This window comes from Artemia franciscana, chromosome 8 (genome assembly GCF_032884065.1).
Source record: "Artemia franciscana chromosome 8, ASM3288406v1, whole genome shotgun sequence".
NCBI lineage: Eukaryota > Metazoa > Arthropoda > Branchiopoda > Anostraca > Artemiidae > Artemia > Artemia franciscana.
In genome coordinates, this window is record NC_088870.1 from 42,296,259 (window position 1) to 42,315,579 (window position 19,321).

At 37.0% G+C, this 19,321-nt stretch overlaps 1 protein-coding gene across 8 annotated transcripts in view; it reads right to left on the reverse strand.

Moving 5' to 3' along the window:
- Positions 1–19,321, reverse strand: part of LOC136030452 (sodium/nucleoside cotransporter 2-like) — a 126,086-nt gene that overhangs the window by 74,666 nt on the left and 32,099 nt on the right. For 6 of the 8 annotated variants that reach the window (XM_065709452.1, XM_065709453.1, XM_065709449.1 and 3 more), the window contains one exon: positions 890–1,043. The exons of the other annotated variants lie outside the window; for them this stretch is intronic. In XM_065709452.1, coding sequence (XP_065565524.1) covers positions 890–1,043 — 154 coding nt within the window. The remainder of the gene's footprint in view (positions 1–889; positions 1,044–19,321) is intronic. 8 annotated transcript variants of the gene reach the window in all.

Below are 19,321 nucleotides of genomic sequence, written 5' to 3' on the forward strand. Positions count from 1 at the left end.
CAATATTTCAATAGAAGCATACAAAGTAATAATAGAAGGTAAATGAATTATAATAAGAAGATAAAAATAGTAGAATTGTAAGATGAAACACATTTTTAACTAGTTTGAAAAAAAGTTATCATAAAGAATGTTACCTAAAATGCTAATTGAATTGCCCGACCAACATTATAATAAAAGATATAAATTAACCAAAGGATATAAATGAAAAAATAAATAAGATAAACATCTAAAAATTAAGAGGAAACGTTATCATAAAAAATTATAACCTAGGAAAAATATTATAAAGGGTTTTGAATTACCGCCACCAAAATTAGAATAAGAACGTGCAAAGTAAGCAAAGAAAATAAATAATAAAAAAAAGATAATGCAGCGTGAACATGAAACAAAAGGAATTTAAGAAAGTTTTTAAATTATGCTAGAGACTTTAACAAACCTTACATTTCAAAATTCAAAAACCTTGAAGGGCTACAAGACCCGTAAACATAGACTTCATTAAAATATTTTTGATAATTTTAGAGTCAAATTCAAGTAACATTGGCTATAATGACTTATCGATGTTAATTGACTTTTTGTGAAACTAAGATTTATATAGTGAACAAAGCACAGTTGTTTATAAAAGTACAACAATACAACTATAGCTTCTTATGGAAGACCTAGTGGACCAATAAAACTCTTAATAAAGCAATATTGAAATAAAACAATTCTTAAGATGTCGTATCAACCTCCTTTGTGTTTTGTTTTTTCTACTGCAGACACCTTATGGACGAAGAAGTTGAAAAAAACTTCAAACTCTTTTTTAAGCTTTTGCTCTCCTTCAAAACTCACTATCGTTAACTTAAAAATTTTTAGCTCCCGAGCAAGTATAAGCTTTTAGTTGCCTTTTTCTTACTTTTAACGGGTGTTTTGAGAAGACAAATCCAAGAAAAATAAGAACGAGGAGACCGAGCGAGGAGCGAAGTCTTTCTCTCTGGTCGGCAGTGTCAATGACGATGAAAACAGCTAAGGAGATCACAACAATTGCCACTATTACTGCCGGTGTAAACCTGGAATTAATTTTTCAAAAAGTAAGATTTTAACTTTTGGGGTGTGTTAGGCTTGTGCCATATAATAAATCCGAATTTCAATAATTAATGGATGACTCTCTATCAACACTTCAGGATATTTATTATTATGGCTTAGTACCAGTATTCTGAATACCTAAGTATTCAAGACTCAGGAGTCTAAACAAAGAATATTTTTTGGACGGGGCAGAATTTGTCGAAACAACAAAAAGAACGTGCGTTATAATTTTTGGGGGAAGTTACAAAGTAATACGCAGCTTTGATAATCGCCACTGTGTGCAGAAATCAAATTGGTAAAACCTTCTTCTAGCACAAGGCGACGTTGTACACGCATGTGACATTTATTTCTATAACTGATTGATGTAGGATAACTACTGCTGGAGGTAACCTTGTTGTAAGTATTAACTGATTTCAAAAGAATATATTGATTAGAATCTCGGTAAAGCTAAACTCAGCTATTTAGTCCCTAAGGCAGGACTATGAATATCACAATTCCGGGTATATGGCTACCTCATAACATTTGCTCTATAGTGAGTTGGCCTTACTGTGTTAAAAATTTTGTTTTGCAGCACAAAATGTCCAAAACTAACCCTTTGCTGTGGTACGAACTGTCCTGGTTCTTGAAAGAGGCACTAGAAATTTAAATTGACTTTGAATGAAAATTTGTATAATATACACTTTACTGAAAAAAAAACCAAATATAAATGGATGAGCAGTTTAATATACATATACTGATATTTATTCCTTAAAGTCTTAATAGTTTTTGATTTATTAAAGTTAAAAGGGGGAAAAAATTTAAAATGTATTTTGTGTTCAGGGAAGTGCAAATTCTTCTGAATTTTAGGTCTTCGGAAGACGTGGGGGGTGTCAGCTCTGATTATGTTAATTTTTACTCGTTTTGATTTTAAATCGGATATTTATTGGAATTTTTGATCTTTTAAGGTTTATATTCCTTACTAATGGTGATTTGTAATAGTTTTTCACTTGGAAAGTTATTTGACTTTATTTTTGCTTATTTTTGGTTTGATAAAGCTCTTCTTTACTGTTCTTTGAAAAACTTATTTTGTGAAAAAAATTGTTTAATTAATTTCTGTTTGTTTTTTATTGACATAGTCTTTTTCATGGGAAAAGAAAATAATGTTTTAAACCTTTCGGTTTTCTTTCTATGAGTATTGTTTGGCTTGCTAATTATATGTTGGAGAAAATCTTTAAGCAGTTTTTAACAACATAAGCTTCTTTGTAAATCTGGACATAAACAGCATTGTTTAAGTTAGTTTTATACCTCTTCAAGTTGTCCTGATAAAATAAACTTAATACAAAACCTTAATACAAAAACTTAATACAATTACTGAAACATTGTATCTATGCTCTTTGAAAACCTGGATACAATTACACTTTATTACGTGGAAAGAAAATAATATTTTCAATTTTATCGGTTTTTTTTTCTATGAGAATCCATAGCTTGACTTGCTATTTGTATGTCGTAGAAAATCTTCTGCTCTTACAATTTAACTAAATCGTAAGAGCAGAGATAGTAATAGTAGTGACTCTTTATAATCGTTCTTTATGAGCGATTGAAAGTTACCCTCAATCGTTCTTTATGAACGATCTGAAAAATACCCTTAATCGTTCTTTGGATATTGCTGAGACATCTTATTGGCAACCAGCTTATACACAGGGCCTTTTGATTTATTTTTCAGACAACACTTAATTTTAAAGCATAATGGACAAATTCTGTAACTGTGGGGGATTGACATATCCAATGTCCCTAGGGCATAGTTGCAGGACCGTTAAACAGTGCATTTAAACAGTGCAGTCACTAGTAATAGTAGTGACTCTGAAAGTTACCCTCAATCGTTCTTTATGAGCGATTGAACGATCTGAACTCGTTCTTTATGAACGATCTGAAAAATACCCTTAATCGTTCTTTGGATATTGCTGAGACATCTTATTGGCAACCAGCTTATACACAGGGCCTTTTGATTTATTTTTCAGACAACACTTAATTTTAAAGCATAATGGACAAATTCTGTAACTGTGGGGGATTGACATATCCAATGTCCCTAGGGCATAGTTGCAGGACCGTTAAACAGTGCATTTAAACAGTGCAGTCACTAGTAATAGTAGTGACTCTGAAAGTTACCCTCAATCGTTCTTTATGAGCGATTGAACGATCTGAACTCGTTCTTTATGAACGATCTGAAAAATACCCTTAATCGTTCTTTGGATATTGCTGAGACATCTTATTGGCAACCAGCTTATACACAGGGCCTTTTGATTTATTTTTCAGACAACACTTAATTTTAAAGCATAATGGACAAATTCTGTAACTGTGGGGGATTGACATATCCAATGTCCCTAGGGCATAGTTGCAGGACCGTTAAACAGTGCATTTAAACAGTGCAGTCACTAGTAATAGTAGTGACTCTGAAAGTTACCCTCAATCGTTCTTTATGAGCGATTGAACGATCTGAACTCGTTCTTTATGAACGATCTGAAAAATACCCTCAATCGTTCTTTGGATATTGCTGAGACGTCTTATTGGTAACCAGCTTATACACAGGGCCTTTTGATTTATTTTTCAGACAACACTTAATTTTAAAGCATAATGGGGAAATTCTGTAACTGTGGGGGATTGACATATCCAATGTCCCTAGAGGCATAGTTGCAGGACCGTTAAACAGTGCATTTCCTTTTTGCTCAATTGATCCTCTCCCTTATCATTTCTTGGAGGTTCCAAATGAATATAGTCAGTCACTTTTGAGTTATGCCCTTTTGACAGCCCATAAGCACATTGTGTGGTTTGATTCAGTAAAATATTTCTCTCAACATTCTCTGAAAGGCACACCTCAACGTTCTTCGTTCTTTAGATAGTAAAGGTCAAACAAGCCTATCGTTCTCAATAACATATACTTTACGTAAACAATGGACGAATGCATACCTTACAGCCCTTGCCCTGAGGGCTTGGGGGGAGTTGACATTCCCAAAGACTTAATCACTGGGCGTTTCAACTATGCTAAATAAATTGGCTATAACTTGCCCTCTAATCACTTTTGATTCTCAAAAAGGGCATTAGAGCTTTTAATTTCCAATCGAATGAGCTTTCAAAGTTTCTACAACAACTCTATCTGTACGAACTGCTCGCTCAGAAAAAAAAATGATGCATTGTTTCCTCTTCGCTCTTTACTTAGGCAACACTGTTGCGCTACCTATGATAATGAAATTTACCTCTCTATAATTTCGGTTGCTATCGACAAGCGCACTTTTTAAAATTCTTGTTGTCATAGTTGCATTTGAAAAGCCTTTAACTTCTGATCGTTCTCAAATTGTGCAAAAATCCCCCTCTCCCTCCGTAAAAAGTTTTTCTAAAAAATATCTCCACTCCTTGTGGAAAGTTTCTCCTGTGGAAAATTCTGCCTTTAAAGGTTTCTCCCACGGAATTTCCCCATGGAGAATTTTTTTTTCTGAGGACAAAACATTTCTCCCACAGAAAATCCCCCTATAGAAAAAACTCTCTAGATAATTCCAACAACGCTGAAAATTCTCCCGAAACATCCTTAAAAAATGTCGTATAGGAATTCTGACAAGTAGCCCCAGTGTTAAATGACCCCATTGTAAAATTTCCAGTGGAAATTTCAACCCCAGAAACTTCCCTCCCATGGATAACTCTCACCGTGAAAATCCCCCCAAGCAGAAATTTTACCCTCCCCCCAAAATACCTTCATACTTTTCAATAACAGATACAAGTAGATAACTGGCGAATGTCTTTTTTTACACCCCTTTACCCAGGGGCTGTATAAGGTCTTGTTATCCCTAAGGCAGAGCTATTGAGCCTTTCACCTATGCTGATAAAAAATGGCAATACTAAAATTTTAATTAGACGACTTTAGGGAAAGAATGGGCCTGAAAGGGTGGCTTCTTGCCCTCCAGTCTTTTTGATCACTTAAAATGGACAATAGAAATTTTCATTTTCTGATCAAATAAGCCCCATCCCGATGTTCTAGGATCATAGGATCACGACTTTATTCGATCAGCCCTGAAGAAAAAAGGAACAGAAAACAAATAAAGACCCATCCGTAATCTTTCTCCTGGAAAAAAAATACTAAGGAGGTTGTATATAGGAGCTTGAAACCTCTATATTAGGGTTATCTAATAATTCTAAATCTAATGGTGTGAAATTTATTAATATCAGTTGACTTTTTGGGGGTGTTTGCCCTCTTTTTCAGAAATTTGGTAAATTTTCTCAGGCTCGTAAGTTTTGATTTGTAAAATTAAACGCAACAAGCTTTATTAATTTGAAATCAGCATAAAAATTTAACTCTTTTGATTCGTCCCTCGTTATCAAACTCTGTTTTTAGAGTTTTGATTGCTTTTGAGTTGCGTCACTCCTTAATCAAAGTTCGTTACAACAACCTGTTCAATAGCAACATTCTTGTTGCGGTTATCAAACAGTTCGTGGTAAAGAACTGTAGTAAGGAGCGACCCGGATCAATAGTAAACGAAACTCTAAAAAATGGAATTTTGATGCTAAAAGATACACCAAAAGAATCGGATTTTCATGCTGATTTTAAATTATATAAGTTTCATCAAATTTAATCTTTGTCATCAAAAGTTAGGAGCCTGAGAAAATTTGCCTCATTTTGGAAAATAGGGGGAAACATCCCCTAAAAGTCATAGAATCTTAACAAAAATCACACCATCACAATAAGCGTATCAGAGAACCCTATAACGAAAATTTCAAGCTCCTATCTACAAAAATGTAGAATTTCGTATTTTTTGCCAAAAGACAGATCACGGGTTCGTGTTTATTTGTTTATTTGTTTTCTTTTTTTTTCCCAGGGGTCATTGTATCGACCAAGTGGTCCTAGAATGTCGCAAGAGGTCTCATTCTAACGGAAATAAAAAAGTTCTAGTGCCCTTTTTAAGTGACCAAAAAAATGGAGGGCACCTAGGCCCCCTCCCACGCTCATTTTTTTCCAAAAGTCAATGGATAAAAATTTTGAGATAGCCATTTTGTTCCACATAGTCAAAACCACAATAACTATGTCTTTGGGAATGACTTACTCCCCCACAGTCCCTGGGGGAGGGGCTGCAAGTTACAAACTTTGACCGGTGTTTACATACAGTAATGGTTATTGGGAAGCATACAGACGTTTTCAATGGGATTTTTTTGGTTTGGGGGTGGGGTTGAGGGGAGGGGGCTATGTGGGAGGATATTTCCTTGGAGTAAAATGTCATGGGGGAAGAGAAATTCAATGAAAAGGGCGCGGGATTTTCTAGCATTACTATAAAAAAAAACAATGAAAAAATAAACAGGAAAAAGTTTTTTTCAATTGAAAGTAAGGAGTAGCATTAAAACTTAAAACGAACAGAGACTATTACGCATATGAGGGATTCTAAAAATACTTTAGCATGAAGAGCGAGGTAGAAGAAGATAAATACCTGGCTCTTTATGCTAAAGTATTTTTAGTAATTTAAACTAATTATTCTACGGCCTTTCTGATTCAGGGGTTATTCATAAACAATGGGGAAAAAACTTAAGATTTACTGTAAAGAGCGAAGTATTAACAAGGGTACAAACCCCCTCATATACATAATAAAAATTTAAGAGTATAAAAGTTTGTTACGTAAGTTAATTCTTAAGTTACGTATATTTTTTATTAATAAAAACCTTCATTAAAAATTACTATTTCTCAAAATCGTCTGATAAAAACTAAGAGAAAGCCATTTAGCCAAAAAAAGAATTGATATACAAATTTCGTTTTAATGATTTATGTGCGGAGAGCCAAAATCAAACATGCATTAATTCAAAAACGTTCAGAAATTAAATAAAAGACCCAGCTTTTTTTAACTGAAAGTAAGGAGCGGCAATAAAACTTAAAACAAACAGAAATTGCTCCGTATATGAAAATGGGTTGTCCCCTCCGCAATCCCTCGCTCTTTACGCTAAAGTTTGACTCTTTGCCACAGTTCTACTTTTTAAAACAATTAAAAACTTTAGCGTAAAGAGCGAGGGATTGCGGAGGGGATAACCCCATTTCATATACGGAGCAATTTCTGTTCGTTTTAAGTTTTAATATGGCTCCTTACTTTCAGTTAAAAAACTAGTTTTTTTTTATTTAATTATTAGTAGAAGCTAACAATATTGCTGGTTAGTTTCAAAGGTTCTCAGGTGTTTGAAGAATGTTAGTTTAGATTTTTATCATTTCTTTTTTTTTGCTTTTGATACCAGATTTTTTATCGTTTCTTTTGATAACAATAGACGCATCAAAAGAATTGAATTTTTATGCTAATTTCAAATGCATAAAGCTTGTTACGTAAACAAATATTGTTTAGATTTTTTGTCATTTCTTTTTTTTAAGACATTCATTTTGATGCCCAACGTGGAAATGAACGTGGTTCATGTTCAACCACGTTCAATAGGACACAATAAGTATGCTTATTAAATAAGTTATTGAGATTAGTTATAACTAGATTTGTTGGACACGGGGCCTGTGAAGATGATTGAAGACAGTTAATCAATCTTGAACTAGGCCTTGGCTATTCAAGTTTCTTGTAAAATGTGAAACCTTAGAAATAAAAATTTTCATTTTACAATTTTAGTCAACAATAAAGTTCTAACTTATTATTGGTAAAAATGCTTATTGCCGTTGATGTTTGTAGATGTTGGTGATCAATAACCAATTGCAATTATTGATTTGCTTCCAAAAGCGCTTGTTTTTTATTGAAGGCAATTATTTATTGGCGTATTCAATGACCAATCACTTCAAAGCTCAATGACCTGCAATTCACTCCTTTGGAGATAGAAAATTCTTGGAATATTTTTCTATTAGTACAATGTAATTATACAGTCGGTTAGTTTGAAAGGTATTTTTTTGTATTAAGTTATTCTACTATTCGTAATGCGTTCAATAGAGCACAATAATTACAGTTAATTAATAAGTTATTTGAATCCGTCGCAATCGATTGTAATATGCACTGTTGTACGTGGGGTAAATCTAGCGGTAGCCCCGTAGTCATGGGTTTCCGAACCTGGTTCCAAACCAGGCGTTCATCCTTCAGTGGTCTCTAATCTCAAGACGACCCTTTTGGAATTTGAAATTCTGGGATTTCGATCCCCTTCTGGCCAAAATTGTGGTTTTGTGACGCAAAGATAAGACAGAACCTTTTTGCTAGGGCTTTTACCAATGAGCGGAGCAAACCCTTGCATTAGAGGTTTTATAACACAAAATAGGAGAGAACCTCCCTCTGCTATGGTTTTTATCATGGAAGGCTTGAAATATTCTGCTTAGGTTTTTATCATATTTGAACATGGGGGGAGGGGCTTGAAATATTCTATTTAGGGTTTTATCATAGGCAATGCAATAGGGTTGCCTAAGTAAAGAGCGATGTGGGCACAATGTTTATTTTTTGGTCTTAGACCAGGGCACTTTGTATCGAATGATTTACCGTAGAAACTTTGAAAAGGGCTCATTCAACAGGAAATTAAAACGGCTAGTGTCCTTTTTCATAGTCAAAAGTGATTGGAGGACAACTAACCCACCTCCCACGCCCACCATTCCTCCAAACACTTCAAATAAAAATTTTGAGATTGTTCAACGTAGTTTAAAGGTCCTAAAATTATATCTTTGAGGATGATAACCCTCCACAGCCCTCAGAGCAAGAGTTGTAAGTTATTCCCTGGGGGCATGTAAGGTTTACATAGAAAGCGTGACTGTACAAACTTCAGAGGGGGCTCTTTGGGTTGCTAACTAGAGGTTCTACTGCCTCTTTTAAGATTCAGAGCGATCGGAGGGTGGATACACCCCTCCATTCCCCGTATTTTCCGGAAATTCATCTGATAGAAGTTTTGAGATGCCCTTTTGTTGTAGTAGAAACTTCAAAAAAGGCTCATTCGAATGGAAATTGAAAGGAGCTTGTGCCCCTTTTAATAGTCAAAAGTGATTGGAGAGCAACTAAACCCCCTCCCACGCCCACCATTTCCCCAAACACATCGAATCAAAATTTTGAGATCGCCATATTGCTCAGTGTAGTTAAAAGATCCAGAAATTGTATCTTTGAGGATGACAATCCCCACAGCCCTCAGGGCAACGGTTGTAAGTTATACCCAGGGGGTATTGGAGTTTTTTTATAGAAAGGATGGTCGCTTAAACTTCGGTAGGGGGTGATTGGATTGGTAATCAGATTTCTCTAATACCCTTTTTAAGATTCAAAGTGATCGGAGGGCGGGTACCCCTCTCTACACGCACACACACCTCATATTTTTTAGAAAAGTATCTGATAGAAATTTTGAGATGGTCATTTGTTGACGTAGAAACTTAAAAAAAAAACTTGTTCGATTGGAAATTGAAAGGACCTTTTTAATAGTCAAAGTGATTGGAGGGCAACAAGCCCCCTCCCCACACAAATATCAATGTCCAAACAAATATAATTAAGATTTTGTGATAGTCATTTTGTTCAGAGTAGTTGAAAGGTCTGAAAATTATGTCTTTGGAAATGACAGCCCCCCACAGTCCTCGGCGCAAGGGTTGTAAGTTACGCCCCGAGAGGATTTAAGGCTCTAATGGAAAGGGGGGTCGTGTAAACTCCAGAGAGGGCTCATTGGACTGGAAATAAGATATTCTAATTCCTTTTTTAAGAGTTAAAATGATCAGGGGCACCCTCCCCCTCCTACATCGAATTTTCCATTAATGCATTAGATAAAAATTTTGAGGCAGCCCCTTGTACATAAATCGTCCAAAAATAATATAATAAAGTCTTTGGGGTGGACAATAGCCCCTAGAGTCTGATGGTCAGGGTTGTAAGTTATGCCCCAGGGTCATATCAAGTTCTTATAGAAGGGGTGATCATGTGAACTTAAGCAGAGGCTTATTTAATTTGAAATGAAAAGTTCTAGTTTCTTTTTAAGAGTCAAAATGATGGAGGGCAACTAACCCCCCTTCCTGACATACTCTTTTCTCAAAACAGATTCAATTGAAATTGTAAGATAGCCATTTTGTTACCAATATTTCAAAAATCATATAGCAATGTCTTTGGGGTGGACACAATCCCCTAGAGCCTATTGGCAAGGGTTGCAAGTTATGCCCAGGGCATATAAGGTTTTTTGGGAACGGGTGGTCGTATTAGCTTTGGATTGAATGGAGCTCATTTGATTGGAAGTCCGAAGTTTTAGTGCCCTTTTTAAAATTCAGAAATGAATGGAGGGCAATCAGCCCCTCCACAAGCCTATCATTCCCCAGGATGTATTTGATCGAAATATTAAGAGATCTATTTTGTTCAGCCTTTTTGATAGGTCCAGTAATTGTGTATTTGGAGACCTCCCCACAGTCCTCAGGACAAGGTCTTTAAGCTGGGCAATTTGTTTACTGTTCACACACAGTATATGTTATTGAGAAAGGTACGCAAGTTTGATTTTTACTTTCCAAGAAGACGAAGGGCATTGAGGTGATCCTTTCAGAGAACGTTTTGAACTAAATCAAACACGTTATGTGTATAAGGATTGTTATAAGGGTGTAACACTGGAATGAATGAGCATATTAATTAGGAAAATTCAGAAAATGACAAGGGAGATGATCAAGAAGGCAATATTTGCATGCTATCAGTACTGCTACCGCTACCACCACTACTACTACCGCACCAATCTATTTACAGTATTTTGGGGAAATTCGAGCAAAACGAAAAGACGCTATGTGCATGCAAAGTGTCAAAATAGCGTATCTCAAGAATTAATTTGTGTATTAAGTTGGAACTTTCAGGGAAGGCTTAAAGGGAAGATCATCTTGCCAAAAGTTAATATGTGCATACTACTGCTAATACTACTATTACTGTTGCATTTACTGCCACTACTATTTCTATTGATACTACTTGCAAGGCTAAGAGCACTGAGAGGAACATATGATAACGTACAGGTTTATATATGATAACGTACAGGTATATCTTTCGAATAGTGTGGTGTGTGAAGTTATAACTAACAGAGTTTGTTGTGAGGGATGCTGAAATAACATAAAGAAAATATTTTCATCCTAATACTACTGCTTCTACTCATGCTACTACCACTGTTACTATTACTACCACTTTTATTACTAATACTGCCACTAAAGCTTAGGCCACTACAATTAATTCTACTGCTGATACTACTTCTACTGCTGTTAAAACTAACGACATTAAGGTGAAAAATTTGGGATGTGTAATAACTAAATGGAACTAAATCGAAATTAAATAAAAACAACAAGTTTGTTTTAACTACAAGTAAGGAGTGACACCAAAACTTAAAAAAGCAGGAATTATTCCGTATATGAAAGGGGTTGTCCCCTCCACAACGCCTCGCCCTTTACGCTAAAGTTTGACTCTTTCTTACAACTCTACTTTTTAAAACAATAAAAACTTTAGAGGCAGGAGCAAGGCCCTAAGGAGGGGACACCCCCTTTCGTATACATAATAATTTCTGTTCGTTTTAAGTTTTAATGTCGCTCCTTACTTGCAGTTAAAAAAAACTTGTTTTTTTTAATTTAATTTCAGAACGTTTTTAGTTATTGCATGCTTTGATTTTGGCTCACCGCACATGAGTAATAAAACTCCGCCTGTAATTATACAGCCAGTCTCAAGCCTGGATAAAGGAGGAGGGTTTGGCGGCAGACTAGCAGCCTGCCCCTGGAAAAAAAGATTTGCCATAGAACCGTCTAATTGAGAGCCAACATGATACCGACTATGCAACCTGCCGACGACTATGGACCGCCCCCGGACTCCTTGACGACGAATTCGGACCGCCCCCGGACACGATTTTTGAAAACGAATTGCGAAATTAAACTTGGTTTTTGGAACGTAAGGACCATGGTTCAACTTTCTAAAACAGAACAGGTTGTGAATGAGATGGACAATTATGGCCTTGACATCCTAGCTCTGTCGGAAGTCCGTTGGACTGGTGCAGGTAGTCAAACCCTCAAGAAGGGATCCACAATCCTGCACAGTGGCACAGAAAAAAAGAAAGAAGCAGGCGTCGCCATAATGCTGTCGAAATCTGCGTCCAGAGCCCTAACGAAATGGACGCCTATAAATGAGAGGATCATCGTGGCACGGTTCACAGGTCGCCAAGCTAAGTTAACAGTAGTCGCATGTTACGCACCAACTAATGAGGCAGACGATACCACAAAAGATAACTTCTACAACACCCTACAAGCTGTCGCCAAGGATATCCCAAGCCACGATCTCGTCTGCTTTGTTGGTGACCTCAACGCCAAGGTGGGGAGCGACAAGTCCTATTGTCCTGAGGTTCTTGGGAGCCAAGGCCTCGGCGAAATAAATGAGAATGGGATACTGTTAGTTGACTTCGCACTAACAAATGACCTTATCATCGGAGGAACCCAGTTTCAGCATAAAACTATCCACAAATACTCATGGAACTCGCCTGATGGTCGAACCCACAACCAGATTGACCATATCTTGATCAACAAAAAGTGGAAGTCAAGCCTTCAAGATGTAAGAGCCTACAGAGGAGCCGACGTCGCCTCAGACCACGCCTTGATGATTGCAAAGCTGTCCCTCAAACTGAAAAATCCCAAACCAAAGAGAAACCTGCCTACGACTCTGAAAAGCTCTCAAACGCAGCAGTTCGTCATAGGTTCAACATACAGCTTACAAACAGGTTTGAGAGCTTGGCCCTAGATTTGGATAGAGAAGCCACTGTGGAGACAACCTGGGCCACCCTAAAAGAAGCCTACAACCAGACAGCAATAGAAACAATTGGGAACAAAAAAAGACCCAAAGACGAGTGGTTATCCGATAAGACATGGACCCTTATCGAAGAGCGTCGGAAACTAAAACAACGTCTTCTAAATGATGGAGATAACAGCGACACAGTCTTGAGTAACCAGCTGTATCGATACCAAGACAAGCTGGTGAAAAAGAGCGCAAGGGGAGATAAACGGAACTTTCTAGAACAAAAGGCAGCTATGGCAGAAGAAGCGGCCAAGCGCGGCGATTCCAGAGCCGTCTATAAAATCACCAATGAAATCATCGGGAAACGTCGCAACCTAAATGGACCAGTAAAAGACGGAAACGGGAAGACAGTCACAGCCCCCGATGAAATCTCTGAAGTTTGGGCCCAACACTTCGAGAAAGTTCTCAACCGACCTAGTCCTCCGAACACAGCAGATATCCCCACAACCCCTTTCCTGGAACTTCAAATCAATACAGAAGAACCGTCAACCGAAGAACTGGTACAAGCCGCTCGCAAACTGAAGAACGGCAGAGCACCAGGAAGCGACAGGATATCAGCAGAAATGATTAAAGCCTCTTTAGGCGCTTGCATAACTGTGTGGATCACATTCTTTGCATGTATATGGAAATCAGAGAAAGTCCCCGAAGAATGGAGAAAAAGCACACTCATCAAGCTTTTTAAGAAAGGAGATGCAGCAAAATGCGATAACTGGAGGGGCATCTGTCTCCTTTCTATCCCGGGGAAACTATTCTCACAGATAATCCTTCGTCGCATCCAGACAGCCTTAGATAAGCACTTGCGAGACGAGCAACATGGCTTCCGCCCATCCCGCTCCTGCTCCGACCTTATATATGTCCTACGCATGATGATCGAGGAATGCAATGAATGGAGGCAAAAGATGTACCTTGTCTTTGTGGATTTCGAAAAAGCCTTCGATTCAATACACCAAGATTCGCTGTGGAATATCCTCCGATATTACGGCATTCCAGAAAAACTTGTATCCTTTATCATTGCCCTATATGAAAACACCGAGTGCTGCGTTCGGACCCAAGAAGGAAATACAAGGTATTTCCATATCATGTCCGGTGTCAAACAGGGGTGTGTCCTCTCCCCCTTGCTTTTTGTCCTTGTAATCGATTATGTGCTCCGAGACTGCACGGGGTTTGGTATCCAAATCTGCGACAACAAACGACTAGCAAATCTTGATTTCGCCGACGACATCACTCTGATGGAAGCAAACAAGGAAAGGCTCCAGGATCTTCTCGTAGTAATCCGAGAGAAAGCGAGTCTTTTGGGACTAAAGATTAACTCGGACGAAACAAAAAGCATGGCAACGAGTGACTCACCACTGGGCTTAAAGTACGGGGACAATACAGTAGAGCAGGTAGTGGATTTTAGATACCTTGGAAGTACAGTCGAACGAACTGGATCCAGCGAAAAGGAGGTGCAGTATAGGATTGGACAAGCCAGTGGAGCTTTTAATCGACTAAAGCCAGTGTGGCGATCGAAAAAGTACTCCCTGAAACTGAAAATGAGGCTGTTCAACAGTAACGTCATCTCCGCCCTCCTTTATAGCTGTGAATGTTGGAAACAAAACCAACACCAAGAAAAGAGGATTCTCGCCTTCGAGAACAACTGTCTTCGCAGAATACTGAACATTAACTGGAGAGAACACATAACCAACCAGACTGTTCGGTCTATCTCGCGCCAGCCCCTGGTAACAGATGTCATACGCCAACGAAGATGGCGCTACCTGGGGCATGTTATCCGTATGACGGGAGATAGACTCCCCAGAACTGTACTGGAGTGGCAACCAGAGGGAACTCGAAGAAGAGGGAAGCCGAAGAATACACTTCGTCGTACGTACCAGCGGGACCTAAAACACATCAATCCGATAGTCCCACCCCAGTGGGAAGACGTCTGGGCAGCAGCACATATGAGGGACGACTGGCGGCTCTTTTTGGATGCCCTGGGTGCCTCTGGCGGCACAGGAGGAACTAAGGTCTAAGGTAAGGCACATGAGTAATTAAAACGAAATTTGCATGTAATTTTTTTGCTAAATTGCTTTCTCATAGTTTTGATTGGACGATTTTGATAAGAAAATGGGGTGGGGGAGAAGGCCTATTTACCTCCATTTTTTAGCTACTTAAAATTGCAACTAGATTTTTTTTGCGAACATTTTTGTTAGTAATAAACATACGTACCTTACGAATTAACTTACGTTACCAACTTCTATATTTGTGTATTTTTATTACGTATATGAGGAGTTTCGCCCCCTCGTCAATACCTCGCTTTTTACACTAAAGCTTGAATTTTGTCCCAAATCCATAAGAATGAGCCCTAAAACACAAAGGCCGTAGAATAAATAGTTGCAGTTGCTAAAAATGCTTTAGCGCAAAGAGCAAGGTATTATGGAGGAGACGAACGCCCTTATATACGTAATATTTTACATTTGTTTTAAATTTTAATGCTGCTCATTACTTCCAGTTGAAAAAAAAACTATTTATTTTCTCAATTTTTTTTTAATAATGCTAGAAAATCCTGCGCCCCCTTCATGGAGGTTCTCTTCCCTCATGATAAATTCCTCCATAGAAAGATCCTCCCACGTAATCCCCACCCCCGACCCAACCCCACCCCAACGTGAAAAAGTCCCCCTGGAAACGTCTCAACCCCTCTATAATAACCATTACTATATATAAACAAGGGTCAAAGTTTGTAACTCGCAGCCCCTCCCCCGGAGACTATGGAGGATTAAGCCGTCCCCAAAGAAATAGTTATTAAGTTTTCGACTACGCTGAACAGAATACCTATCCGGTGGCATCAAATTTTGATCTGGTGACTTCGGGAAAAAATGAGCTTGGGAGGGGGCAAAGGTGCCCTTTGATTATTTGGTCACTTAAAAAAGGCACTAGAACTTTCAATTTCCGTTAGAATGAGCCCTCTCGCGACATTCTAGGACCACTGGGTAGATACAATCACCTCTAAAAAAAACAACAAACAAACAAATAAACACGCATCCGTGATCTGTCTTCTGGCAAAAAACACAAAATTCCACATTTTTGTAGATAGGAGCTTGAAACTTCTACAGTAAGGTTCTCTGATACGCTGAATCTGATAGTGTACTTTTCGTTAAGATTATATGACTTTTAGTGGGTTTTTTCTCCTATTTTTCAAAATAAGACAAATTTTCTCAGGCTGTCAACTTTTGATGGGTCAGACTAAATTTGATTAAACTTATACATTTAAAGTCAGCATTAAAATGCAATTCTTTTGATGTAACTATTTGCATCAAAATTTCGTTTTTTAGAATATCGGTTACTACTGAGCCGGATTGCTCCTTGCTACAGTTCGTTACCACGAACTGCTTGACACACGGGCTATCAAGCGGACGCATCAGAAATACTTCAAGAACGTTTGATGGTATGAAGCTGAAACTTTTGGCGTGTCTTGAACAGGATGAAAACAAAGATGTTAAGCGCACACTACCACTATTGCAATCTAACAGTGCCTTCTAAGGGTATTAGGCTGAAGATTTCAAGAAAAATTTAGGCAGATGCTGAATTAAATCAAAACGAACTATGAGCATGTGGATTTTCCAAAAGGTGACACAGCAATATCTGAAGGCAAATTATATTATGAAGTTAGACCTTCAGGGGTAAGGTCTAATTTTGGGGGGATTTTAAAATACCCAGAATGCACTCTATGTATACTTTTAATACTACCATTATAGTTACTGTAACTAATGACGCTAAGAGTATGAAGGTGAAACTTTTAGGAAGAGTTTAAGAGGAGTTTCAATTAAGTGAAAAAAACTGTGTGCATACAGGTTTTCAAAAGGGCATATAAGCAATATCATAGGTTGCACCACGTTATAATAGCTAGAAATATTATTGAAAATTTTAAATGATGTAATTCTATTCAAAATTAAAAGATAAATAGCAACGAAGACGACACTGGCTATCCATATTAAACAAACACAATTTAGAAACAATAGGGAAATTTTTTCAAGACAGTTGAATTCAAACCAGTGAATATTTCCTATTGTGTTTAAGTTGTGTTTGTTTGGAATTAAAAGTCCAAGGGCACCTTTAAGAGTAAGAAGATATTGGAGGGGGAGCAGCCCTTCTCTCAAGCCCATTCCTTTTCCAAACACATCAAGTCAAAACTTTGAGACAGCGATTTTGTTCAGCATAGTAGAACGGCCCAGCAACTATGTCTTTGGTATTGGGTATTGAGGGATTGGGTATGCCAACCCCCTGCAATCATGCAATTGACATATTATGCTTTAAAACTAAATGTTGCTTTAAACCAAATCAAAAGGCAGTGTGCTTATGGTTCCCAAGAAGAAACCTCAGCAATATATCGCGAACGACTGAGAGTTTAAGTTAAAACTTTTGGGCCTATACCCTTACTACTTCTAGTCTTACAATTTAAATCAATAAAAAGAGTTTAAGTGTAACAAAGTTGTCAAAGAGAATAGATAGAATCTTTTGGAATGGTATTTTTTTACTTTTCGGTTCAACTTCGGGAGTTATAAAATTAAATCAAATTAAACTTTTTGTGTCAGGATTTAAAATTGATGAAGAAGCTTCTCCAGCATACAGATAGCAAACCAAATTATGGATTCTTAGAGAAAAAAGCTAAAAAGATATAAAACATCTATTGCATTTTCATTCAAAAACGAACAGAAATTAACATACAAATTTTTTCCACAAAAGCAGTTTTTCAAAGCAAAGTAAAGAGCTCCATTAAGCCAAAACAGAGCAGAAATAAAGTCAAATAATCTTCCAATCGTAATGATAGACGAATCACTATCAATAAATAAATGAAACTCAAAACGAACAGAAATTACAATAAATAATCAGGTCAAACTCAAAACAAGCAAAAATTAACATTAGTACCGCTGATAACCCCCATGCCTTCTCAAGACCAGAACATAATTTGCCCTTTATTGAAAACAAAACACATTTTAAATGTTTTCACTTTTTTACTTTCATAGACAAAAAGTTAACCAAACTTTATGGAATAAATTTCAGTATATGTCTATTAAACTGACAATCTACGGTTATTCTTTGTTTGCGTTCAGGGGTTTTCCTGGATAAGGTTTTCAACCATGCTGATTTTAAAAGTACATTTATTATATCCATGGGACGTTATTATCGAAGAATTTTAGGATTTTTTTTTTTGATTTCCCGTTAGTTTGTTTCCGTATTACAATTTTAGCGTAAAGATTAATTGAAATAATAGTTACCATTTCTGGATCACTAAATTAACAATCATATGTTTTGAGGCTTACTTAATTTTAACTTAGAATAAGTTATTATTAACTTGATTATTAATTAATTATAGCTTAATTATTAATTAATCATTAAGTTAGAATAAGTTATAGAATATGCTGAACATTTCACAGAACTCTCGCTGCTTTTACATAGCACAAACTTGCTACTAACATTAAATGACAACGCTCTGAAACCTTTTCAATATTTGCCTAATAAGGGCATTAATCTTGAATTTTCAATATAACATTTTTGATTTAAATATTAAATTTATCTATAAATATAGACATCGCTATTAAAAAATTAAAGCTAAAATACAATTATATGTAGTCTAGTTACTATTAGTTATCTCATACCATACTACTATCAGTAAAAATGCATTAGAACCGTCAACCTTGTTTTAAAACTTTTAATTTCTTTTCGAAGCCTTTTCGTCTGGATTAATGGGTTTATGATATTTTGGACAAAAGATGATAACCTTAAAGATACATTTTTCAGACAATAGATACAAATCATTTCTTTACGCCTAATGAGTTTTAGCTAGACAGACCAGAAACAGAGAGACGCAGCGAAGGAAAAAATCCTAAAATATCAAGGAAAACAGCTGAATATAAATGTCTGAACTTTGCATTGCCAATTTAGTCGAAAAGAATAATAAAACAAGATGTACTATATAAAATGTTGTACAGCAATACTTATTGTTCTGACCACTATTATAGATATAGCGTCCACTTCAACTGAGGTGGGATCTCAGAAACATTTACATAGTTCAGATAGTACTAGCTTTCATCTTGGTAGAGCGAATCCAAAAGCATCAGTATTGCGTAAGTTTGGTTTGAATGCAAAAAACAACGACTATGCAGAAGAAAACTATTCTCCAGCCAGTTTGAAAGTGCATTTCAATTATAGTGGAGAAAACATTTTGAAAACGGATTTTACAAGTAATGCTGAAGCAGCTAGAAACAAAAGAGGCGGTGGTGGATATGGCGGAGGAGGTAATAGTGGTGGTTGTGGAATTTGTGTGTGTGGTGGTGCTTATGAAGGAGGAGGATATGGAGGTAGTGGTCATAGTGGCAGATATGACGACAGTCACGGTGGTGGTGGCGGTAAAGGAGCCCATGGAGGAGGTGGATACATTAGTGGTGGTGGAGGCAAACATTGACAGATGAGAATGAAAGGTTAATTTGAGCCTGTATATACAAAGCATAACAGAGAATATAGCACCTATCCTGACTGATTATGACCTTTCCTGACTATAGTATTTATGA